We start from the raw sequence: 25,506 nt of genomic DNA on the forward strand, positions 1-25,506 counted from the left end.
GGCAGAAGTAAATAGTCAATTTCTCACCGTCTGTTGGATTTCATACAATTTTCTGTCGATTTACAGGAAACAAGTATCAATATTTTCAGTGATTTATAAAAGTTATAGTTTTTAAAAGCTCCAGACTTTCTTTTGAGGGTGATGATTAACAGAGATGGCAGACTCCCCTGACATGCAATAATATCACTTACGAGTGCTGTATGATTGCAAAGAGAATGACTAGGCAGCAGAATGACCAAATTCTAAATAAAAACACTAATGCTAATGGCTCATAACTGTAATCCTAGCTACTCAGCAGGCTGAGATCTGAGGATCAAAGTTTGAAGCCAGCCCAGGAAGGAAAGTCCATGAAGACTCTATCTGTAGCTAAGAAGCAAAAGGCCAGAAGTAGAACTATGGCTCAAGTGGCAGAGTGCTCATCTTTTTTTTTTTTTTAATTTAAAATTTTATTTTATTTTATTTGAGAACATACTGTACAGAGGGGTTACAATTACATGGGCAGGATAATGCATACATTTCTTACCAAGCATTGCAGCCTCCTCCATTGTTTACCCTTCACCTCCCTTCCCAGCCACCCCCCTTCCCCCCACCCAATCATACCCCCCTCCCCCCACCCACACCGACATTGTAAAGCTGGTTTTGACATGACATTTTGTACTTCTCATTGTTGCAACAGGTCCACCCGAATCCTTAAACGACTTGTTTGTCCCCATCTCCTCCACATGTTATACTGACATCAAATATAGTGAAAGCGGGGGTTACACTGTGGGGGAGGGACATACAAAGCAACAAAGAAATAATCTTATAAATGCATTAGAAACACATGAATGAAAGAAACGAAGACATTAAAATACATATTTAAGGGTTCATTTTCCTAACATCACATTATCTGACCTTTTCCGCTTGACTCATACCTATACTAGATATTGCAAATAAGGAAAACCATGGGACCTATGTTTCTTTGGGCCTGGCTTACTTCACTTAATATAATTTTTTCCAAACCTTTCCATTTCCTAACAAATGGGGAAATGTCATTCTTTCTGATGGAGGCATAGAATTCCATCAGAGTGCTCATCTTGAGCAAAAAAGCTAAAGGAAAGTGCCTAGGCCCTAAGTTCAAGCACTAGCACCTTCCCCCCACCGCCCCAAGAAAAGAAAAAAAGGCTAGGCATGGTGGCTCATGCATGCAATCCTATCTACTCAGGAGGCTGAGTTCTATGCCAACTTGACTCTATCTCCAATTAACCAGGAAAAGGGCAGGAAGGGGTGCTGTGGCTCAAGTAGAGCAATAGCCTTAGGCAATAAAGCTCAGCCATAGCACTCAGGCCCTAGGTTCTAGACCCAGAAATGGGTCAAAAAAAACAAAAATAATCTGAACAAGGTGGTGACACAGGCTTGTAACTTCAGCACTTGAGAGGCTGAGACAAGAGAGTCACGAGTTCAGGGCACACCTCAGGTACATAGTGAAATATTGTCTCAACAAAACAAAAACTTCCAAATAACAAAAACAAAAGCGGAAATAACTATAGATCGGAACTGAAATAAGCCATATACATACTTGATGCGTGAGTTATAACTATCTGTTTTCAGGATTGTGTATTGATACTCACATTTTTTCTATAAGGTACACAGCAAGATCTTTGGCTCCAGAGTCTGTGCTCTTCAGTTGCAAATGGCACCGGGAGAGCAGGCTACCTTGCACAGACCAGAACAGAGAAAAGACCACAGAGCCAACTTCCCCTGGTGCTCACTGAGCATCAACAGCTCACACTACAAAGAAACAGACAAACAGGAAATGTCCAAATAATGTGTTCCCAGAACTTGGGCAGGAACTATCTCTATAGAAGCAGCTGTCACTGGCAAAGCAAAAACAAAAACCTATGTGTATGGGGCAAATTTATGAAAGAGCATTCAATCCAGAAGTGAACCAAGAAAAATGGTTTTAGGAAAACTTCCCTATTGCTCTGCAGTTTTGTGGAACCTATAAATATTCTTTTTGCTCCACAAGACATCTACTGCACCCCAAGACGCCCACCCTATTGTTCATCTCTTTCTTGTAATGAATCTTCTGTCTCTGAGCCCTTATCCTGAGTCTTCAATCAAATCTCTCGCTAGCAGAGTTGAGGGAGAGTTGAAAAGAAAGTGTGAGTCTGATCAAGGTACATTGCATGAGTTTTATTTTGTTTTGTTTTTGTCAGTCATAGGGCCTGCACTCTGGGCCTGGGTGCTGTTCCTCAGCTCTTCAGCTCAAGGCTAGCTCTCTACTTCTTGTGCCACAATGCCACATCTGGCTTTTTCTGCTTATGTGGTGCTGAGGAATCAAATCCAGGGCCTCATGCATGCAACGCAAGCACTCTACCACTGAGCCACCTTCCCAGCCCCCACATTGTATGAGTATATGGACATGTCAAAATAAATCTACCATGTACCATAAATTGATAATAAAATATGGAAAAAATAAAGATAATCCATCATTGAAGGACAATAGGAAAATCACATTTTCAAGCAATTCATTTGAAAATGAAAATATAAATTCAAACATCAAAAATTGTTATGTGACCTCTTTACTAGGTTTAAACAACAATAACAACAACAAAAACAGCATTGCTAGTGATATCACTGATATTGTGTGACTGGATGCAGTGATCTCACTAAATGTTAGCTCTTCATTTTTGGAAAAGTATGTCTAATTTCAGGCTAAAGAGCAGTATCAAGGTATTTGAAGAACTAGGAGCTACATATTGTTTTTAAATGGTAAATATATATCACTAAAAAGAACAGAAGCATTTATTTGTTCTTTTGGTGGCAGTTCTGGAGCATGAGCTAACGACCTGAGTGCTGTCCCTCAGCTTTTTTGCTTGAGGCTACTACTGCTCTATTACTTGAACCACATCTCTATTTCTGGCATTTCTGGGGAGTGGGGGGGGAAAGATGTGGTTAATTGGAGATAAAAAAATTATTATATTCTGGGCTGGGAAGGTGGCTCAGTGGTAGAGTGCTTGCCTTGCATGCATGAGGCCCTGGGTTCGATTCCTCAGCACCACATAAGCAAAAAGAAAAAAGCGCTAGTCTTCAGTTGAAGAGCTGAGGGACAGCACCCAGGCCCAGAGTTCAGGCCCCACAACCAGATCCAAAAAAAAAAAAATTATTATATTCTTTCCTGCCCAGACTGGCTTGGATCTCAGCTATCTGATTAGCTGTAATCTAGCACCTGGTGAAACCTTTAATTTTTAAAAAATTTTTTACTTTTGCCAAACCTGGGGCTTGAACTCAGGACCTGGGCACTGTCCCACAGCTTCTTTTGCTCATAGCTAGCACTCTACCACTTGAGCCACACCACCATTTCTGGCTTTTTCTATATATGTGGTAATGAGGAATCAAATCGCAGGCTTCCTGGATGCTAGGCAAGCACTCTAGCACAAAGCCACATTCCCAGCCCAACCTTTAATTTTTAAAAGCGTAATTTACAAAGGATTGAAATTGGACCACTGTGTGGAATCTCTCTATAAGGAGGATGTTTTTAGAAAACATAATATTTTAAGTTAGGAGAATTGACTAAATGACTACAGAATTTATAATTTGTAAATGAAAGAAGTAGCCAAGTAGCTTGTAATCTTCCTACCATTAAAAATGCTTAAAGATGTCTGTTGAAGATGAACCTGTATACTAATGAGCCCAAACTTTATAAATGTCCATTCAATTTGTGTCTGAATTTTTTGTGTGCCTGAAAAAAAAAAATTGTGCCTATATATTGGAAGGGAAGATGGGATTTTCTCACTTTTTTATTTTATTTTAAAAACCTACTTGAAAATAATTCATGATCTTTTTGTAACTCTTCGTCATCTTTGTTCTTTGGACTTTCTCTGAAGGGGCATCTAACCTCCAGAGGGTCTGTCACATAAGAATTATGAAGTTGGAACTGGGAAGGTGGCTCAGTGGTAGAGTGCTTGCCTTGCATGCTTGAGGCCCTCAGTTCGATTCCTCAGCACCATATAAGCAAAAAAATCTGGAAGTAGGGTTGAGACTCAAGTGGTAGAGTGCTAGTCTACAGCTGAAGAGCTGAGGGACAGCACCCAGGCCCAGAGTTCAGGCCCTATGAACGACATACAAAAAAAAAAATAAAGAAGAAGAAGAAGAAGAATTATAAGTAGCCAGGCATCAGTGGCTCAGGCCTATAATCCTAGATACTGAGGAGGCTGAGATCTGAAGATCGCAATTCAAAGCCAGCCTGGGCAGAAAAGTCATTAGACTCTTATCTCCAATAAATCACCAGAAAACCAGAAGTGGCACTGTGGCTCAAGTGGTAGTGCTCCCCTTGAGCTGAAGATCACAGGAACAGTGCCCAAGCCCAGAGTTCAAGCCCCATGACCAACAAAAAAGAAGAAGAAGAAGAAGAAGAAGAAGAAGAAGAAGAAGAAGAAGAAGAAGAAGAAGAAGAAGAAGAAGAAGAAGAAGAAGAAGAAGAAGAAGAAGAAGAAGAAGAAGAGGAAGAGGAGGAGGAGGAAGAGGAGGAGGAGGAAGAGGAAGAAGAGGAAGAAGAGGAAGAAGAGGAAGAGGAGGAAGAGGAGGAAGAGGAAGAGGAGGAAGAGGAGGAAGAGGAGGAAGAGGAGGAAGAGGAGGAAGAGGAGGAAGAGGAAGAAGAAGAAGAAGAAGAAGAAGAAGAAGAAGAAGAAGAAGAAGAAGAAGAAGAAGAAGAAGAAGAAGAAGAAGAAGAAGAAGAAGAAGAAGAACTATGAAGTGCCAAATGCTGGTGGCTCACACCTATAACCCTACCTACTCAGGAGGCTGAGATCTGAGAATTGTGGTTCAAAGCCAGCCCAGGCAGGAAAGTCTGTGAGACTCTTATCTCCAATAAACCACCAGAAAACCAGAAGTGGCACTGTGGCTCACATGTTAGAGCGCTAGCCTTGAGTTGAAGAGCTGAGGGACAGCGCCCAAGCCCAGAGTTCAAGCCCCACAACCAACAAAACAAAACAAAACAAAAAACTATGAAATATGCTAATATTAGCACTGTCTGTAATTAATTCCTCTAAACTAGAATCAACCCATATGCCTCTCCAAGTTAAGCAGATAATTACGGTATGTCATAAAGAGACTATTGTGGTACACCAGTGAACACAAATGACAACACATGAATGAAACTCAAAAACATTGTTAAACAAATCAAATATTTCACAGAAGATTGTATGCTATCAAGGTGAAAAAAAAAACCAAGCAATAACCAACACATTGTACAGGGATGACTAGAAAGAAAAACAAGGAACCTGTGAACACACACTGAAGAATGATACTACAGAGAGTTGTTTTCACTTATTGTCCCTCCATATCTATTCTTTTGTATGTGAACCACATTTTGAAATGGTCCCTTCATGCTGTGGCTTTGCTTTTCCTTCAGTCCCATTCTACTGTCTCTATTGGATCACTCCCCAGTTACCACTTGGAGAGCAAAGCCCCTCCACTGAAACTCAGGCTCTGCAAACTCTGGCCCTCTTTAAGTTCTTTCCCTTTCTCTGCCAGAATTTCTTCCTGATACTCCTTCCTACTGTCCTGGTTACCTTCCTTGTAGATTTGCTCAAGATGCCCATGACTGATGTGAGGCAGTCCCCAATCATGACTTCCTGTTCGTTACTGGTTACAAATCTTTAGCCACAATTTCTTTCTTTCTTTCTTTTTTTTGGGTCTGGTTGTGGGGCTTGAACTCTGGGCCTGGGCGCTATCCCTCAGCTCTGTAGCTCAATTTAGCCACAATTTCTATCTTGAGAGCGCAACTAGGTCTTACCACCTTAAGGTCACTAAAACCATGAATACCTCGTGTTCAGAATCTACCCATTATCATCCCCTTTTTAGTAGCCTGTTCCTTCCCATTTATCACAGGCCCACTGTAGGTGTACCTCCCTCCATTTGAAATGTCTCTCACTTCCTCTTTGCTTGTTTAAGCCTATTCAAAGTCCTTCCCTGAGATCAGCAATTCTTTTCCAAAATGCTTTTCCCTAGTTTCCTTCCCTCTCCCTAGACCAGTGCTCATCCTTTGACAGCCTGAATTATGCACAAAACTATGTAATCACACATTTGTTTGGGTTCCTCTATCATTGTATCCTCTGTACCTAACGTGGGGCCTCACACACAGCAGGCATTGGTAGGCATTGTTGAACTAACAAACATGAGAAAAAAGCTCAGACTAGGTGTAATTTAGACCATTTTTACTTTTTTTTCTCCTAATGTAACTCTGTCTATCTCCCTCCCTATAACCATAAATGCTTGCTTTTACAAGAAGATAATTCAGTGGCTGCAATAATCTCTGGCCTAGAAAGTTTAATTGTATATGCAATTTCCTCTGTATCACAGATGAGAGAAAGGGAAGAAAGGTCAACTACTTGATGTCCCAGTGGTAAGGGATTATGGGAAACTTTCTTGGACAGTCAGTGAGATTTCAGAGTTGAATGGCCCAGTTGAAGAGCCAGGTTTCAGTGTTGTTCCAGCATGGTGAGCTCCTGCTTCTATCAACTTGTGAGAACCCTGAAGTTTTCGCCCAGTGGCTTTGACTGAGAATGGTAAGAGCTTGAAGAAGTTTTTAGAGGTTGAAGAATATGCAGGATTTAGATGTGCTACAAGAGAAAGAGAAATTATAGAAAATGGCAGAAATAAAAATGGAGATCAGAATGATCCGTGGTGAACTGGAAAGACAGCACATATCAATGATCTTGTAGTGAGAATTTTAAGGAGGACACAGAGATGGGCAGAATAGTCTAGACATATGAGAGAAAACTGATGTGATGGCAAAAACAATACTACAAAAGTTAAGACTGTAGCCAGGTATGGTAGATCATGCTATAATCGCAGCTGTAGTTCAAGGAACACTCAGAAAAAAGTTCACTACATCTTACCTTAAACGATAGCTTGGGGTGTACCTCTTGCCACTATAGTTACTTGGGAGACCAGGACCAGGAGGATCTCAGTCCAGACCATGCAAAAACTGAGACACTATCCTCAAAATGACAGGAGTAAAAAGGGCTAGGAGGCACAGCTCAGGTGGTAGAGCACTTGCTTAGCAGGAATGAGGCAGTGATTTCAAACCCAGTACCATCAATCCCACCCACCCTCCAAAAAAACCCTACAGTAACTGTCTTATCAAATACTCTTAAAGAAGCATGAGGTAAAGAATGGAGAAGAAAACAGGATGTACCTCTCGAGCAGCCACACAAAGGAGGGTATTCATGATAGCTAGGACTTCACCAGTGTTCATGCCAGCAAGGTCACTTTTCTCAGGTATAAGTAGAAGGCCACCTGGATCTTTATCACTGAAAGGACACAAACTCACACCTGTTTGTAGGAAGAGGCTTTTCCTGGTCAGGTTCAAATAAAGAACACAGAGAGATGTCAGCATCAGTTCTATGAAATAGGGGTCTGGGTCAGGAAGAGAAATGGTAGTTACAACTAGGACTATGCCACGGTCTGTCCATATATCCTTCCAAAAGCACAGACACATAAATTACCTTGATATCAGTGTTCAATATATCTGATATCATGACTGGTAACTCAACAATCCAGGCTAACAATCCCTGTATCTTCAAATGTTCTTCATGCAACACCTCCAGGACCTATCATCATCTTCGTTAACTGATTCTGAAAGCATTTTATACAAATAGCCCTAAATCTGTCATCCAGACCAGATAGTCCATCTTGTAAGCAGATGCTCAGTTCCCTCCCTCCTTCAAGAGTCTGTGCCTCCATTAAGGAACTCTACATTCCCATCTGCTTTTCTGATGTGACTGTAAGTCTCCATATACTCTCTTCCTGGAATGTTTCTTTCTACACATTACTACTCTGCATTTTCAGTTGTTGTAATGGAAGACTGAGGACCCCAAACTCTTTTGGTTTTAGTTTTTGTCTTTGATATTTAATTAGAGACTGAAGGTCTGAAGAAGTTTTCACTGGGTTCAATACTACCTTGTCTTATAAGGGCCTTGGATTAAGGTTTTGAGAAAAGTATCAGTCTATCACTATTTTAGTCATTCTCATGCCTAGTAGGAACTCGAGAATCTCTCTAAATTCTGGGTAGGAGAAGCACTACTCCAAAAGCACAGAAGGAAGGACTAATTAAAGAAAAATAACTACAGAGGTTAGAATTATTCAATAATCGAAGAGAATCAAACTTACCTAAAATATGTGCACAGTGAATGGAATGTGAGCTGCAGGGACTGCTTATGATCTTTCTCAGTGATATTCTTCTAGAAAGCCAAGAAAAGGACATTTAGAAAATTTACTTCATGACACTCCACAGACATATGGTACCATGAAATAACATCACATACTTGTCCCAAGTATGAGGAGAGCAGATTCAGCAGACCACTTTGTGGCAGTGAACTAAACCCTTGTCCAGTATCAGGAGAGGGAAGAACCTACTACTTAAACAAAACTGGCAGATAAGTTTAGTTTATGCCCAAAAGTAATATCTGCAAGTTTTCCTTCTGGAAGGTTTGACCCAATAGTTGAAGAAGCTGACTTCTAAAAGATATGCACTTTCAGAGGAAGAGACAAAGGCAGGGATAGAGAATTTTTTTGTGAGCTTTCTGTTGCTTAAACAATGTTAAAGATTTCCCTTTATAATGTAGATTTACAGACTATGCTTACAAACATAGGATTCAGGCCTCCAGACAGGGTTAATCAGTTAATTTTGAAGAAACTTACTGTTTTAAAATAAATGTACCAAATAGTTAATGCTGTGCAAGGCATTTGATGGAAGGTTCAAGAAGACCCAACATGAAGGCTAGGAAGGTGGCTCAGTGGGAGTAGAGTGCTTCCCTTGTATGCATGAGGCCCTGGGTTCAATTCCTCAGCACCAAGACACAGAAAAAGCTGGAAATGGATGTGGCTCAAGTGGTAGAGCGCTAGCCTTGATCTGAAGAGCTGAGGGACAGTGCCTAGGCCCAGAGTTCAGGACCCACAACCAACAAAAGAAAAAAAAAAAAAAAAAAAGAAGACCCAACATGACAGAGACAGTAAGGGAGACAGGGGCGTGGGTCACATGAACAGAAGGATGCTGGACAAAGAATGGCTTAGTCAGGTAAAATATTAGTGAAGTTCAATTCATTAGCATAAGAAGGAAAACAAAACCTTCACCATAGCATTCTGAAGGGATGATAAAAACAAAGGACACAGGGTTGGTCTATTAATAGTCACTAGTGTTATTCAAGAAGCCATGTGCCCTCTACTTTTTTGTGTAGGATGAAGTAAAAATTAGTTTATCAGCTACCTGGTGAATGCAAAGAATTGGGACAATATTCCATTTGCTAACAGAGTACTTGTAAATACTTAAAGCACCCTTCTACTCCAGTACTTAGTCTGAGTAACATGACAGTATCTAAAAACTGAGCAATAAAAAAAAAACTGGAGAAACAAAACTTAGTAATATTGTTTTACAGGTATATTTTGAAGTATTGATGAATAAAATGGTCATATACTTTCTCTAAAATAATACTGGGAAGGAGGAAGAAGAGTAGGTGAGGTATATTATAGATGAAACAAGATAAGCTTATCATCATTGAAGGTAAGTAATGAGTACACTTGGGGGTGAGACAACTATCAACTATTTTTTTTGGCAGTCATGGGGCCTGAACTCTCGGCCTGGGTGCTGTCCCTCAGCTCTTCAACTCAAGACTAGCATTCTGCCACTTGAGCCACAGTGCCACTTCTGGCTTTTTCTGCTTATGAGGTGCTGAGGAATTGAAACCAGGGCCTCATGCATGCAAGGAAAGCACTCTACCACTGAGCCACCTTCCCAGCCCTCCTCCTCTTTCTTTTTTGTCTGTCATGGGGCTTGAACTCTGGGCCTGGGCACTGTCCCTCTGCTCTTCATCTAAAGGCTAGTGCTCTACCACTTGAGCCACCGTGCCACTTCCAGTTTTGTGGTGGTTTATTGGAGATAAAAGTCTCATGGCCTTTCCTGCCTGGGCTGGCTTTGAACTGCGATCCTCAGATCTCAACCTCCTCAGTAGCTAGGATTACAGGAGTGAGCCGCCAGCGCCTGGCCAACTTTACTTATGCATTTGTTTAAAATTTTCTCATAATTTGTTTGTAGGCAAGTCATAAAGCTGGAGACTAAACTGTGACTTGTGAGACAAAAGCTTATACAATACAGATTGGAAATGAGCACAGGGTCATGTCCTTTGATAGCTATTTTGCACAAAGGTTTTAGAAATCTATCAACAAACATTTGGGAAACTCAAATTGAAATATTCAGAACAAATAAAAAGTAACAAATCTCATCGTAATCGACTTCAGTGAAAGAATCCACACTTTCAGTAAATAATTACCATCACAGTGAAGAGATGGTTCCAACAGGTCTGTCGATCGGGAAAGAATATGGAGAGACATGGAGTGAACCAATGCAGCAGTGGTACACAGTAGAAACCATGTTGAAAATGAACTATACATACAGCTTTTGGGTGGGTACAGAAGGGAAAAACTATGAGAGAACAAAGGACTGTCCAGGAAGAAATGTACTATTATCCATCTTATGAAACAGTACCCCCACCTGTACACCACCTTTATAATAACAACAAAAATGTTTTTAAAGTTTTAGATTTAGGTTTCATATTTAGGTCATAATCAATTTGAGCTATGAGTTATAAAGTATATAAGATCTGGGTCTAGATTTTCTTTTTTTTTTTAATCTTTTGCATATGATTGCCCAGTTGACATTTATTTTATACTGTCTCTTTTTTTTCCAATAAATTATCTTTGCTCTTTTCTCAAGAAAGAAACACCTCAATCTTTTTCTTCTAATTTTTATATTTTATAGTCTCATCTTTTGCCCAAGTTAGCCAATACCAAAATTCACTTATTTGCAAATCCCGCACAGCTAGAATGACAGGTATGCACTATGGTGCCCAGATTTTTTTTTAATTTACTTTTATTGGCAAGGTAATATACAGAGGGGTTGCAGATATATAGATATATATGGTAATGAGTACATTTTTGTTGAACATTTTTACCCCCTCCCTCATTTTTCTCCCACTTTCCCTTGGCCCCTTGAATTCCCCGGACCAAGTCTAAAAGTTCATTTCCAACATACTGTCTTTTAAAAAAAAAAATATATATATATATATATATATATAATATAAAGATACTGTACAGAGGGGTTACAGTAACATGAGAAAAGTAATGATTACCATTCTTATCGAATTGTTATCCCCTTCTTTGATTTTCCCCTACCATTCACCCACTCCCCTGCATGGGGTTGTAAAGTTCATCTTGTATATTTCATTGTTACAATTGGTCAACCTGTATCTCTATTTAAGGATTTTGTTTTTTTCCCTTCGCCTTCCCAAATTAGAAAAATGTATATATAGGATGCTTTTTATTGCTCAAGATGAAATCTTGTCAACTTTATTTTGCCTAGGCTGATCTTCATCTGTGATCCTCCCAATCTCAGCCTTCCCAAGTTTCTAACATTGTAGGCATGAGCCACTGTGACTATTTAAAAGCCCAATTTTTGTACAAATTGCTTTTTATTTAAAAGTTCCTTCGTTAACGGCTTTTCCAAATCTAGTATTTTACTGCATAAAAAGCCTTGAAGATAGTTCTTAATTCTCTTATTGAAGTCTCAGCCTCAGATTGATACTTGAAGTTAAAAAAAATTAAGTGGCCAGATAGCTCTTTGACAGTCTCTTTCACTGCCAGGCAAACACATCTCTTGCACATATGCCTGTGTACTTGCTTCTCAGCCTAAGATGAACTCTTCCACACATCTCAATCAAGTCAAGGATGATGGCTTAACTTCTAGCCATTTACTCCACACCATCTTTCCTAGTGCATTCAAGGCTGTTTTGAATCTTCTTCCTGTGGGTTCCAACTGCCCCTGAATATCCCTTTATCACAGCCATATTATATCTGTCTCTCCCACTACATTCTCAAGGGACTCCTTGAGAATTATTCCACCTCTGAGGTTCTGTTTTGACTTAGGGCTGGCCTACAATTAGCACAGAGTATACACAATAAGAAGAGGGTAGGAGTAGAACATGCGAGGGTTGTGCTCACTAATGCTTACTTTGGCAACTCGGCACTGCTGCAGTTGGACATCTATTTCATCCCACTCTTCTTCTAGCTCAAACCAGCCAATAGGATCATCTTCTCCAAGGTCTTCAGATGAACAGTAAACCCTGTGTACAGAATGACAATCAAAACAATTTCCTGTTCCTAAGCTTCTCCAGAATCCAGCAAGTAAAGCCACATTTATATAGGAGTTTCCTCATATACAAAGCATGTCAATTAAAAGTGGGACCAGGAATAGCACCCACTACCCACTGGGAACACATGCGGTAGTAGTGATAGAGGTCCTCCCAATTTGTAGCAATCTCATCTATAAAATGAAAGTTAAGAAGAAATTTGCTCTCTATACAGTGGCTTATCTATCTGAAGAACCAGACTTAATGAGACTCTCATGAGAGAGGCAAAATGACCACTATATCTCAAAAGAGCTATGGAAAGGGAGGCCCAGTTTCTTTGACTCATTTTCCACACATCTGTCTGACTAATGTGTGACCAGTGTGGGGTCTGGGCACTCACAAACAGCTGAACGCAGAAGTCTGGGGGTTTTCAGACCCTGGAATTCCAATAAAGGAAATCACTGTTCATAGGCCTTCATGTTATTTTTAGTTCTTAAGAAGTCCTTCTAAGCCAGGCACTGGTGGCTTACACCTATAATCCTTGGAGGCTGTGATTTGAGGACTGCAATTCAAAGCCAGTCCAAGCAGGAAATTCCATGAGATTCCTATCTCCAATTAACCACCAAAAAGCTGGAAAGAGAGCTGTAGCTCAAGTGGTAGGTTAGTAACTTTGAGCAAAACCAGCTCCAAGACAGTGCCCAGATGTTATGTTCATTGAGTTCAAGCTCTAGGACTAGCACCTCCCCCCCCAAAAAAAAGTCCTTCTAGAAAAGTTTTCTACAATGGTGGGCCACTTTTTTGTCAGTCATGGGGCTTAAACTCTGGGCCTGAACACTGTCCTTCAGCTTTTCAGCTCAAGGTTAGCACTCTACCACTTGAGCAACTGGGCCACTTCTGGTTTTCTGAGTGGTTTATTGGAGATAAGAGTCTCATGGACTTTTCTGACTGGGCTGGCTTGGAACTGTGATCCTCAGATCTCAGCTTCTTGAGTAGCTAGTAATACAGACCTGAGCCACCGATGCAAAGTAGGTAGGTAGGGGCTGGGAAGGTGGCTCAGTGGTAGAATGCTTGCCTTGCATGCATGAGGCCATGAGTTCGATTCCCTACCACCACATAAGCAGAAAAAGCCAGAAGTGGTGCTGTGACTCAAGTGGTAGAGTGCTAGCCTTTTGCTGAAGAGATCAGGGATAGTGCACAGGCCCAGAGTTCAGGCTCCACAACTGACAGAAATAAAAAAAAGCAGATTTATGTATCATATTGAACTAATGATTTATATAATGACATATATAAAAATGTAAGCCATCAGGCCAAGGAATGAATAAAGGCACTTTTTGTTACAGAATAGATTGCATGCACAATATTAGGGAAATGATAAAAAGTTGCTGCCATTTACTTAATATCAGTAAAATAACAGGAATAAGGTAAAACACAGAGAATCTCCCTGGTGAGGCTGACATTTGTGTATAGTCTTAGATATTCTGAATGTGCATATCTGAGAACTGATGTGTGAAGCAAGGCTGGACAGAAAGTTCATAAGACTCTCATCTCCACTTAACCAGCAATAATCCAGAAACGGAACTGTGGCTCAAGTAGTAGAATGCCAGCTTTGAGTGCAAAATGTCAAAGGAGAGTGCAAGTCCCTTAATGCAAATGCCAGAAATGGCATAAAGAATAAAAATCAAAAGCAAAACATAAAACACATGGAAACACAAAAAGACAAAAGTTATGCAAATTTAAATGCTACATTGAGAGATGGATCACACCAAATACAAGAAATGACATTTAGACATTTTCACTCAATTGAAAAATAAACCAGGATAAGGTGGAATATATACACAATGGAATTTTACTTATCTATTAGAAATGATGATATTGCATCATTTTAAGGAAATGGTAGGACCTGGTGAAAACTAGATTAAGCCAAGAGAAACTAAGAATGTATGTTTTCTTTCACCTGAGGAAGACAGCATTAATCTATAAATAGACAATAGACAATTGGGTAAACTTGGTGTACATAATTTTAAGAAGTGAAATATGATAGATTCATATTAGAAATTAAATGATATAATTTATTAGAAAAACTTATAGTCCAATAAAATAAACACCAGGAATCGAGTAATCATATGTGGAAGTGAAATCAAGAGCAGAAAGGCAAACTAATGAAAACATAAAAGGTGTAGAAATAGGGGCTGGGAAGGTGGTTCAGTGGTGGAGTACTTGCCTTGCATGCATGAAGCCCTGGGTTCGATTCCTTAGCACCACATAAGCAGAAAAAAAAGAAAGTGGTGCTGTGGCTCAAGAGGTAGAGCAGGTGCCTTGAGCTGAAGAGCTGGGGGATAGCACCTAGGCCCAGAATTCAGCCCCATAAATAACAAAAATGTGAAGAAATAGGTATGAAATCAAATTTCCAATTAAACTTAATGATTTTAAATATGCATTTAATTTTACATGTATTTATTGTTTATAACTCTAATCTTTTGGTACCTCTTGCCTTTTGTGCTTTTAGGTTATCTTAAAATCTCTTTGTTGTGTGGACAATGCATGGACCATGATAGTCCTACCTATGCCTCTTGTGTTGCTGAGATTAATGGCATGAGTCACCATGCTTCACTGATTTGTGCAGATTGGGACTTGTAAACTTTTGTCCAGATTATGTCCAAAGTGTGATACTCTTGATCTCTGATTTCTGATAGTGATCATAGATGTGAGCTGGTACATAAGGCCATTCATAATCCTTTATCCCACTTGGAAGACATGAAGTTTAATTTTCCAAATGACATACAAGATGACAAACAGAAAAATAATCCCTTAATTGGGGTAAAGATGAGTTACTAATGTGAAACAAAAATACTTTCTAAAATATCTGACTAGTGTAATTATATTTTCAATCTTACCCTATATTTTAACATAAAAACTATTTTATTATTTATGCCAGTGATTAAACTCAAATTGCAGGCATGCAACTGTGGTTTGCACCTGTAATCCGAGTTACTTGGGGTGCAGAGATGCCAGGATCATGGTTCAAAGCCAGCATGGGCAGGAAAGTCTGTGTGACTCTTATCTCCAAAATTAATCACAGAAAAATACCTGAAGTGTCACTGTGGATCAAGTGTCAAGCCAAAACAGCCTAGAGACATTGACTAGACCCAGAGTTCAAGCCCCAAGACTGGCAAAAAGAGACTATTATTGCTTTAATCATTCATTTGGATCACCTATAGAGAGGGCAGGCTATTGAAGGTCACATCATTAACTGAAGAAGTAGAATTTGAGAGGATCACAATTCAGAATCAGTCTGGGAAGGGAGGTAATAAGATTTCCATATCTCCCTAAAGCCAGGCAGGTTGGAATGCATTTGTGATCCCAGCTACTTGGCTGACCAAGGTAAGAATGAGCTTAGCCTAGTCTCTGTTTTGCCATCAACAAAACTGATAATGTATGAGCAAAGTTAGTAAATGAAAAAGATTGTTGATGTGTCCTTATTTGTAGAATGCCTGTCTAACAAACAAAATATCTAAATTAAAATTAAAAGAGAAAGAAAGAAAGAAAGAAAGAAAAAAAGAAAGAGAGAAAGAGAGAAAGAGAGAAAGAGAGAAAGAAAGAAAGAAAGAAAGAAAGAAAGAAAGAAAGAAAGAAAGAAAGAAAGAAAGAAAGAAAGAAAGAAAGGAAAGAAGGAAGGAAGGAAAAGAAAGAAAGGAAGAAGGAAGGAAGGAAGGAAGGAATGGAGATAAGGAAGGAGGGAAGGAGGATAGGAACAAAGGAAAGAAGGAAGGAGGGAAGAAAGGAAGGAAGAAGGGAGAAAGAGAAAGAGAGTGGTAAAAAGAAATATAAAAAACATATAGTCAGCATGTGATAGATGTTAATAGTGACACTATACCATGTTAGATATAATTGTCATCATTTATTTCTAGGAGCAGACTAGATAAAACAAGAGCAGATTTCAGCCAAGGATACATACATGTGTTCACCACCAACGAACTGTTATTGATGCCTCCTCCTGGACCAGAAGACATCTAAATAAATAAAAATAAAGCCTAAATAAACCAATAACATACATATACAGAACTTTGATAAAACACAGGTCGGGCTTAAAGTGTTGGACCAACAGGATTGCATATCTAGGAGGTATGGTAAAGTGTGTGGGAGACAGTCATTCTGATGATCTTGCAATGATGAAACTGCCTAACCACACAGCTCCTGGGCATATCACTGCTGAAACAAATATTCAGTCAGAGGTTAACAAAAGTAAGATTTACAATGAAACAGACATTTTGACCAAAGGTATTTTTACCTGATTCATTGTATTTCTTACAATCTCCAGTTATATATCACACATACAAAGTTCCTGATTCCCTTCTGCTTCATTATTGTCTTTCCTTATTTTGGTTTTGTTTTCAGAAATACACAGGTCATATCGTATATTTTTGTCTTCTAGCCTTCAGAAAGTCTATAGTTAAATATCCTTAAGTTCCTTTTGTTAGAAAATAAAAGGCACATTGGGTGGTTCTTCACCTGTTATTATATAACTATATAATTATATAATTATACATTTTTATTTCTAACATTTTACCTGTATAATCCCAATTCATTTTTTTCCCAAAGGGAACCTTAGTGGAAGGAAGAATCTGAAAGTTCATTCTGGAATTTAGAGAAGTTCTGTTATTAAAACTCCAGTACATAGTATGGAAAGGAACTCTGAAATTATTCATTAGACAGATGAGTTGAAAGTCAGATTTTGTACACTAATACTCTTTCCTCAACCAAAATAACTAATATTCTTAAAGTTAATGGGCACAAATGTGCATAAATTTTCTAGAAATAAAATTATCACTTATGAAACATTAATAATACTTGCAAAGAAAGCTTTACAATAAAAGGTAATTCCTTCACACAATATGGATCTGTCTGGTACCATAACCCCAAACTAGACTAAGGCATCTAATAGCTATCACACTTGGATGTTCCCTTTTTGTAAAACTGTTTTATCGTGTTGAGTAATATGAATTGTATACCAACTTAAAATCACATTTGGAATAAAACAGTTACTAGATAAGACCTTCGTGTTTGAGGTGGTTTGGGGTTTCCAGTCAACCTCTCGAGTTTTCCAGGAAGGAGCTTGCTTTGCCACAGCCTCTGTGGTGGAGCAGGGCAGGGTTTTGAGAATGGAGGCCAGTCTGGGTAGGGCTTTGAGACATTTGGGAGGGGGTAGGAAGTATTGGATTTGTAGGGGTGGGGTTTCCAGTGGAACAGGACAAGGCTTTAGGAAGGAGGCTCAGAGATAGCCCCATGTTCAGTAGAAAATGGCAGGGTTACCGGGGAAGATGTTGTTTGCAGTCCTAAGAGAAGAATGGGGCTGCAAGCGAGGAGATGTAATGACCTGTGAGCGAGAAAATACACATAAGCACAGTTAAAGATGTCAAAGGTGTTTTACTAATGTGTCTGCAACCCTGTCCTAGGTTACTAGAATTAGGAGCAACTGCAACCTCCAGGGGGCAAGTTGTTTTCCTTTTTCCTCCTCCTTGCAAGCCTTGCCTCTCCACTCTCCATTGGCCTCTTTGCAAGTCTCTCTGCCTCTCCACCTCTTCACAAGCCTCTGTGCTCTCTGTAGTCCTCTCCGCATTTCACAGGACTCTCAGCTCTCTGCAGGCCTCCCTGCTCCTCACAGTCCTCTCAGCTCTGTGCAGTCCTCTCAGCTGGCTAGGGCTTCCCCAGGTCTCCCTGCCTGCCCAGACTTCTCCAGCCTTCTCTGACAGCCTGGGATTTCCCAGACCTCTCCTTGATCCAGCTTCCTCAGGCCATCAAGCCTGAGGAGAGCCGGGCACTGCTCTGCTCCAGGAGCCATGTCTCTTGTCATGTGTCTCTTGCGGCATCTCCTTCTTTCCATCCCCTCCCCAGAAACCCCTCTTGCTATATCTGGTGGCCTGTCCCCCAAGCCACCCTTTGACCCCTCTTCCCCAAGTGGCCTGGCATGCATGAAGATGGAATCAGCATGGGGCAGGACTTCCCGGCCCCTCAAGCTCTCACAGAGTTTACTTAGAGGAGGGGTTACTGGTGGAGCGCTGTGGGCCTCCATGGGTTAGGTAGAATGGGATTTCCCGTGGAGCAGGGTGGGAAATTTGAGGGAAGAGGCTGGTGGAAGGCAGGCTTTCTGGTGGAGGAAGGCTGGGCTGATGGGGAGAGGTTTATTGAGGGGTGTGGCTTTGAGAGGGAAGTCAGTGTTATGAAGGACTGGGCTAGTAAAGGACAGCATTTCTGGGGTGGAAAACCCCATACTTTTTGGCATGTGGTAAGATGGAAGGATTTCTGGCAGAGCAGGAGGGGGCAGCAATGGACGAATGAGCCTTGTCAGGACAGGGCTTTGAGGATCCAAAGGACTAGTTAGGGTGGGGTTTTCGGTGAAGCCAGCCAAGACTTGGAGAGATGGAGTAAGATTGATTGGGGACTTCAGTGTTAGGAGGCAGGATATCTAAGGAGCAAGCCTACTGTGGGCAGGGTTTCCAGTAGGGCAAGGCAAACCTTCAAAGAAGAGAATAGGGATGGACAGGTGCTTCCAGTCAAGCCTGGTAAGCATTCCAGAAGGAGGCCAACTGGTGGAATGGTTTCCAGTGGAACAATGTGGCCTTCCAGAACGAGCAAGGATGGTGGGATTTTCTGGTGGAGAAGGGCAGGGCTTGGAGCTATGAGGCTAGTTGGAGGTGGGGCTTTCAGAAGGTGGTAGGGCTACAAGGGTTTAGGATAATTATATGCAGGGTATCCTGTGGAGTGGAGTGTGGATTCCACAGAGAACCCCAACTAGGGGTTGGATGAGGAGCTCAGCTGAGGGTTGGATTATTGGGGGAGAAGGGCAGGACTTAAGATGGGGAGGTAGGGAAGTACCTGGTGAAGTGCTTTCCAAGGATGAGGTGGGCTGTGCCAGTAGCTTCCAGTGAAACAAGGCAGGGCTTCAAGGGCAAATATAGGGTGGCGGATGGATTTTGATGTAGCAGGACAGGGCTTCATGGGAGGAGTGTAGTTCAGGGAAGGGCTTTGAATGGGTTGTCTGGGCTGTAGGAGTAGACTAGTTATGGGGTGGGGGAAGGGCAAAGGGGAGAAATGTTCCCTGGAGCCTCTAAGGAGCTTGAGGGAGAAGGCTGGTTGAGAGTAGGGTGAAAGGGAAGGGTGGGGTTGGAGGGACTAGGTTAGTTAGGGGCAGGGCATCCAGAGATAAGGGTGGGGATTCAAGGGAGGAGCTGGATGGAGGTGAGGGTCTGGGTGGAACAAGTTGGGTATTGAGGGAGGCGATATGTTTCTTTGGGGCAGAGAAGAGAGTAGATGGAGTGGAAGAGGGATTTCCAAGTAGCAGAGCAGGGACTTGAGGAAGGAGGCTGGTTGCAAACAGGGCTTTGAAAGTTTATAGCAGGGCTACTAGGGTGTAGGTTAATTGGGGGTGGGATTTCAGGTGCAGCAGGACAGGGTTTCGAAAGAGGGGCTGACTGGAAGTGGGTCAAGTTGAACTTGTGAGAGGGGATAGGATAGAGGCAGGACTTCGAGTGGGAAGGGAGAGGCTATAAAAAAAACAGCAACTACTAATAAAAATAATGCAAGAATACCATTTTCAGCCAGTGTAGAATTAATTATATTTCTGTATATGTGAGAGAGATATTGGATAAACTAACCAAATAATGATTTCTTCCTACTGAAATTTTTCTTTATTCTAATTGAGTGAGAATAAAACAACAGGCCACGTCAGGCTCATAGGCACACAGTAGACTGACACATGAAGCACTGGATTTGATTACCCAGCAACTACTTTAAGGAACACAACAATTTTAAACTCTCTCCGTTGGTCATAATGGACACTCTGTTGACTGAAAATTGTGAATAAATAGAAAATTTTCTTGAACTTTTTGGAAATATTAATCTAAACTAAGCAATAGCAATGCTTTAACTTTATACTTCTATATTGGAACCTATACTAAAACAAAATAAATAGGAAAATATATTAAATTATACACAGAATGTTCATTCTTGCAGCATCAATTTTAATCTAAAATAACTTTAAACCAGAAAATTGTTTGCCATATACTGAGATTGCAGTATGGTTTCCTTTTCAGTGATCAAAATGATGATTTAAGCAATATGCCTTTATCATTGGATGCATTGATGGTTAAAAGATAGCCAAGAATGTGAAGTACCCTAAAACAATATCCTGAAGAAACTCACAGGGTACTGTGAATTGATGTTGGAATAAAATTAATTACTGCTTACAGTAGGAATTAATATTAAGTAGGCACAGAAATATTTTCTACAAGAAACGGCTACATTGAAAAATAAACAATGAAAAGGAAGGAGGCAGTCAGACCATGAAGTTAACATTATCTAATGAATAACATTTATTGAGGCTTGTTTGCAATCTGCTTGACCTAAGTTCTTCCCTGAAGCCAAATAACAAGAAAAAACCCATGGAAATACAGTAATCATTTTCAAGGCATTCTTAGACTTTAGAGAGTGAATTAAATTAATACATTGCTAGAAAGTAAAGACAGATGTCCAAGATAAACAGCGAAGAAAATATTCCCAATCTATGGCTCTCTGCTGTGAGAGTGGTGCAGGCCAAGGCGTGAATGGACTGAAGTACAGGAGTGCATACTAGTAGTTCCCAAGTTGCAATGATGAATGTAACACGGGAGAATATCAACATAACTGTCACATGAATTTATCACTGGAGAGTACAGAGAAGTACAGTGAAAATCCCAGGAGAATTATAAAGTACAATCTTACATATTTGTCAGAACAGTAAATTCAAATGTTTTCAGAAAAGTGTCTGGCATTGTGTCCTAAAACACTTGGAAAGACTACAGGAAACTACCGGGCACTCACATGATGCCAAGAAATGATTAACTTATAATTTACAAGACATTGAATAATCATAAAAGTCTTGTTTCAGTAGTGCAAAATTAAGCCTTAATACACTCTGTTCTGAAATAACACATTATAAAACCAAATCAAGAACAATCAAATTATATATGTGACTCAACTGTTTCCAACAATAGAATTCAAAAATTCATATTACATACTGTATCTGTAAACTGATAAAAATCATACAGGATGTCAAACATAATTAATCTTTCAACACTGCACATTTTATGTGAATAGTCCTGATGATAAATGATTTATTTTCCTTACAGATTTTGGATGAACACAACAACAGCAATACAAAACCAAAAATCACTTGGCAATAGATCTGGATGCCAGTGGCTCATCCCTATTCCTAAAAGGCCAGGAGGTTGAGATTGGAGGATCATGGCTCACAGCTTGCTGGGGTAGCCAAATCCATGAGACATTGATGTTCCATTGATCAGTCAAAGGCCTAGTGGAACATTGGCTCACATGGTAAAGCATCAGGCATGAGTGTAAACACCAAGGGTTCAAGGGCTCAAAGTCAAATCTCATTACTACACCCCACACACACACTCACAACCTACACACAAACACACACACAAAGGGGGAGATACAGGAACAGGGAGAGAAAAGGAATCTTAAGAGTTTAAAAAGTGAAGCCTATCCTAGAAAAAAATCCTTTCCAAAAATATACAACTGTAAGAGTACTTGTGAGGGATTCTAGAGCTGAGCTGTGAGATCTGGAAAGAGATAAAAGATTAGAAAGCCATCTTAAACAAGACTCAAAAGGCTGAGACATGTACCCTGGAAAGGTCAAATCGTCAAGGCAAGATAGAGCTATAAGTTACTACCTTAAGTGTGTTTAAAATACAGCTGTTAGGATACTAAAATAGTAAGATCTTGGAGATGAGATGAGATATTTTATGGCTAAAGTATGTATTCCTCCCTTCTGCTCCCTAACAGTAAGATAGTTAATTGTCACTATGTATACAAAGTATACCTCTTGTTAGTGGTTGTAACCACAAGATAGATTGATGACCTAGTTTGTGCAAATACCTTTAGCCACACCCCTATATTAAACTGGATAAAAAGTTTGTTAAGCAGGACCACCAAAAACTGGTGGTGAGCCTTTGGGTCCCCTGGTGTCCCACTTTCCTATTCCTCTCTGTGATTTCTCAGTTCTTTGGCAAGGTATCCCATCATCTGTGATGTTCCAGAGTTGTGGTTATGGACCGACCTGATATTCTGAACTCCTCAATACAAACTGTGGAAACACACTTTATCAAAGAAGATACACAAACATATATGAGCACCTGGCAAGATACCAATCATCAGCAGTAATCCTGTGAATCATTAGTGAAGAAGTGGAGTTCCATTATGGTGGTCATAATGGCTAAGTGTAAAAAGTATGTAATAAAACCTTTGGAAGGTTCTTTTGCTCTTTTTGCTATATAGTCCTGGTGGCTTGGAACTTTCCAGCCTTGTCTCAGCTACAGAAGTGATGGGATTTTGAATATGTGCTGCCATGCCTGGCATTTAGAAAGTTCACAATAAAGTATTACCAAAGTGCATGAAAACAGTTTTGTAAGTGATGTGTATTTACATCCTCAATTGTAAAAATTAAACAAATATATGCCAGAACATCGCATTATTAACATTATTATATATGCAGTTCATCAGGCATCACTAACACCTCAACAGATCAAATGCAAAGTAAAATTTCTAATTCTTTCTAGGACAAGCAAAAAGGTCAAAAGCTATGTACATATGACCATATAAGATGATGTTAAATAAATGCTTAAATAGGGATACAGGTAGACCCATTGTAACAATGAGATGTAGACACTACATTGAAAATGAACTTTAAAACTGGCAGGGAGGAGGGAGTAGTTGTGGAGGTGAGAGGGAAGAGATGGTAGGGGAAAAACAAAGGAGGAGGCAACAATGCTCGATAGGAAATGTACTCATTACCTTGTTCATTTAATTGTAACCCCTCTGGACAGTATTTTTACAATAAAAATGTACAAAAATTCTACTTCAAAATCTAACATCTAAGGCAGTGTCTGAAATACAAGAAGATAAAAAATAAATCTAGAGGAGTGGTATCTTTAACACTGTGACAATGAGAAGCGAAAGCTGGATTTTAAATCAGGGCTTGACAAGATCAAGTGTCCACTAAATATGTGCTCACAGCTGCAGAGTTGACCATGATCACAACAATGGAGGTACAACTGAAAGGCAGCTCAGGCTGTTACAGCATTGTTATGTAGACACAATGGGACCTCTCCAATAATGGTAAAGCACAAAATAGAAGTTAAGTCAGTAAAATACATGGGAGAGTTTACCCACTGAGAAAAATTGCAGTGGGTGATCATTGCTCTTTGGTTGAGTATACAACCCATCTCATTTTACTTTAAGCTAAAGTATATTTCTGATATGAACACAATTATAATATATCAGTGTTTCATGAGTGCTGACTAGTGTAGGTGCATATTACTCTAAGATATATAAAAGCTTTAGAGGTATGTGAAGGCTATACCTTCATAATCCATTCTATGTTGTTAAGTTTGCATGAAGAAATGTTCATAACTAGGAAATTTAGACTCTTTTCGGTCTGATTCAGGCAACTGAAATAAGACATTAGGGTCATCCACTCCAATTATTCAGTTTGTGACCTATGAAATAAATACCATTATTTAAAATGTGTATGTATTTTTGAAAACACATGTAATACCACATGGCAAACATACAAAAGATACAATTTCCCATCTTCTTATAGAAGCTGAAGTGAAAATACTCCTGAAATGCACTCGTTTTTTCAAAGAAATACACAATAATGGCTACACTTTTTAAATTACCTTTTCAAAATGTAAATATACATACTTGAGAAAAGATTCTGTGCTTTTTATTCAATACTACATTATATCTATATCTATCTATCTATCTATCTATCTATCTATCTATCTAAAGAATTAGGCAGGCAATGCCAACCAAATTTCCCAATTACCTAAGACTGACCAGTTGCAGACCTAGAATTCAAGTCCAGTTTTCCATCATGCTTATCTGGATATTCTGTGAATGTCACATTACCTTTTAAGAGATATGGAGCAGATGCATCCACATTATCTTTCTAATTATAGTTATAATGGCAATAAAATTGCTATAGAATGAAAATATTTTATAAATGAAAAGGGTATTGGGTACAAATTTGTTAATAATCAAAACAAGATTGGTTCATTTTCTAAAGAAATTCCTGAATGGCAATCATTCAAGCTTCCACTGTTTATTCTGCCTGGAGTAAAGACTTTAGGAGAACAATCCCATGCCAATGACACACCAGTGCATATGAAAACTTGCTTTTATCATTCAGTATCTTGAATGCAAAAGAAATAATTATATATATATACATATATATATATATATATATATATATATATAAAATCCAAGAGGAATAATTTTTGTGACTGTTACTTCCTCGTTATACCAAAGAAAATTTATTCCCTTTTCTAAAACATATACGATTTTACTGATATTACTATAATTACTATGAATAATGTAGGAATATATTATAATATCATCAATGTTATATAATGTATAAGTAATATATATAATATATTTATAATAATTGATACTACTATAGTAACTATAATTAATACATGTACAAAACTGAATTTTGTGTTATATAAACTATGAAGGGCATAAGGAATGAGAACTCTAATATGCACCACATGCCTTAGTCACATAATTTATTGTTTTGTATGAGTACTGAGGGTTGAACTAGGACCCAGTTGCTGTCCCCGAGCCGTATTGCTCAGGTCTTGTACTCTACCACTTGATCCACACATCAATCTCCTACTATTTTTTTTTTGGAGGCTAATTGGTAGTATGAGACTCACATTTTTTTTCTGTCTGGGCTGGCTTCAAACAGCTATCCTCAGACCTCAGCCTCCCGAGCAGCTGGGAATTCAGACATAAGTCTTGTTACATATTTTTTAATTCCATGCATGGCAAGTTGTGTGTCATTATTTTTGTGAGTTCAAATATATTATGGTGTTTCATTTCTAAACCCATTCAGAATAAACAACCATTTATTGGGTAAAACTATATGTTGCAATAGAAATTGTAAATACACTTACTTTACTATCAATTTTCAAAGATAATGTTATAATATTTCTAATTCCTGGACCTAAAAAAAAATAAGCATCCCTTCCTTAACTGTCTCATTTTCAACAGTATAAAACCTACTCGAAAAACGTCTATCTTCAAGAAAGCAAGGCCCTCTAATCACATATTCACCTTCAAGTTATCCTCCTCATCTCTATATGGCCTTTTACAATGAATTTCCTCTCTAAGATTGGCTACACTTATCTACTAGACTCAACCTACCACAGCAAACTCTTTGTGAAACTTCCTAGATAAGGTTGTATGACCCATCCTCATCAGTCATTCTGCAGCCTCAGTG

The 25,506-nt window shown here is 39.4% G+C and overlaps 1 protein-coding gene and 1 long non-coding RNA gene across 2 annotated transcripts; both read right to left on the reverse strand.

Annotated features, from left to right (window-relative positions):
* Positions 1–633: 633 nt before the first annotated feature.
* On the reverse strand, positions 634–6,954 carry LOC138824137 (uncharacterized). Its single transcript, XR_011371018.1, has 3 exons — positions 6,885–6,954; positions 1,611–1,770; positions 634–763 (listed from the first exon to the last, which is right to left on the reverse strand). It is a non-coding gene; the product is annotated as an uncharacterized lncRNA (long non-coding RNA).
* A 184-nt stretch (positions 6,955–7,138) lies between these two features.
* Positions 7,139–24,990, reverse strand: LOC138824138 (zinc finger ZZ-type and EF-hand domain-containing protein 1-like). Its single transcript, XM_070017827.1, has 5 exons — positions 24,941–24,990; positions 16,123–16,177; positions 12,050–12,161; positions 8,158–8,228; positions 7,139–7,298 (listed from the first exon to the last, which is right to left on the reverse strand). Coding segments are annotated over exons 2-5 (345 nt in total). The 5' UTR covers positions 16,125–16,177; positions 24,941–24,990.
* Between the last annotated feature and the right edge of the window lie 516 nt (positions 24,991–25,506).

Source organism: Dipodomys merriami, unplaced genomic scaffold (genome assembly GCF_024711535.1).
Source record: "Dipodomys merriami isolate MVZ:Mamm:240054 unplaced genomic scaffold, mDipMer1.0.p SCAF_1269, whole genome shotgun sequence".
Lineage (NCBI taxonomy): Eukaryota > Metazoa > Chordata > Mammalia > Rodentia > Heteromyidae > Dipodomys > Dipodomys merriami.

Bases quoted from the DNA above. Each gene is read 5' to 3' on its own strand.
- LOC138824138 (XM_070017827.1), bottom strand. The intron at 8,229-12,049 runs GTAAGCATTAGT...TTGGCTTTCTAG, and splicing joins AGCAGTGCCGAGTTGCCAAA to AAGAATATCACTGAGAAAGA. The intron at 7,299-8,157 runs GTAAGTTTGATT...GTGTCCTTTCAG, and splicing joins TCACTGTGCACATATTTTAG to TGATAAAGATCCAGGTGGCC.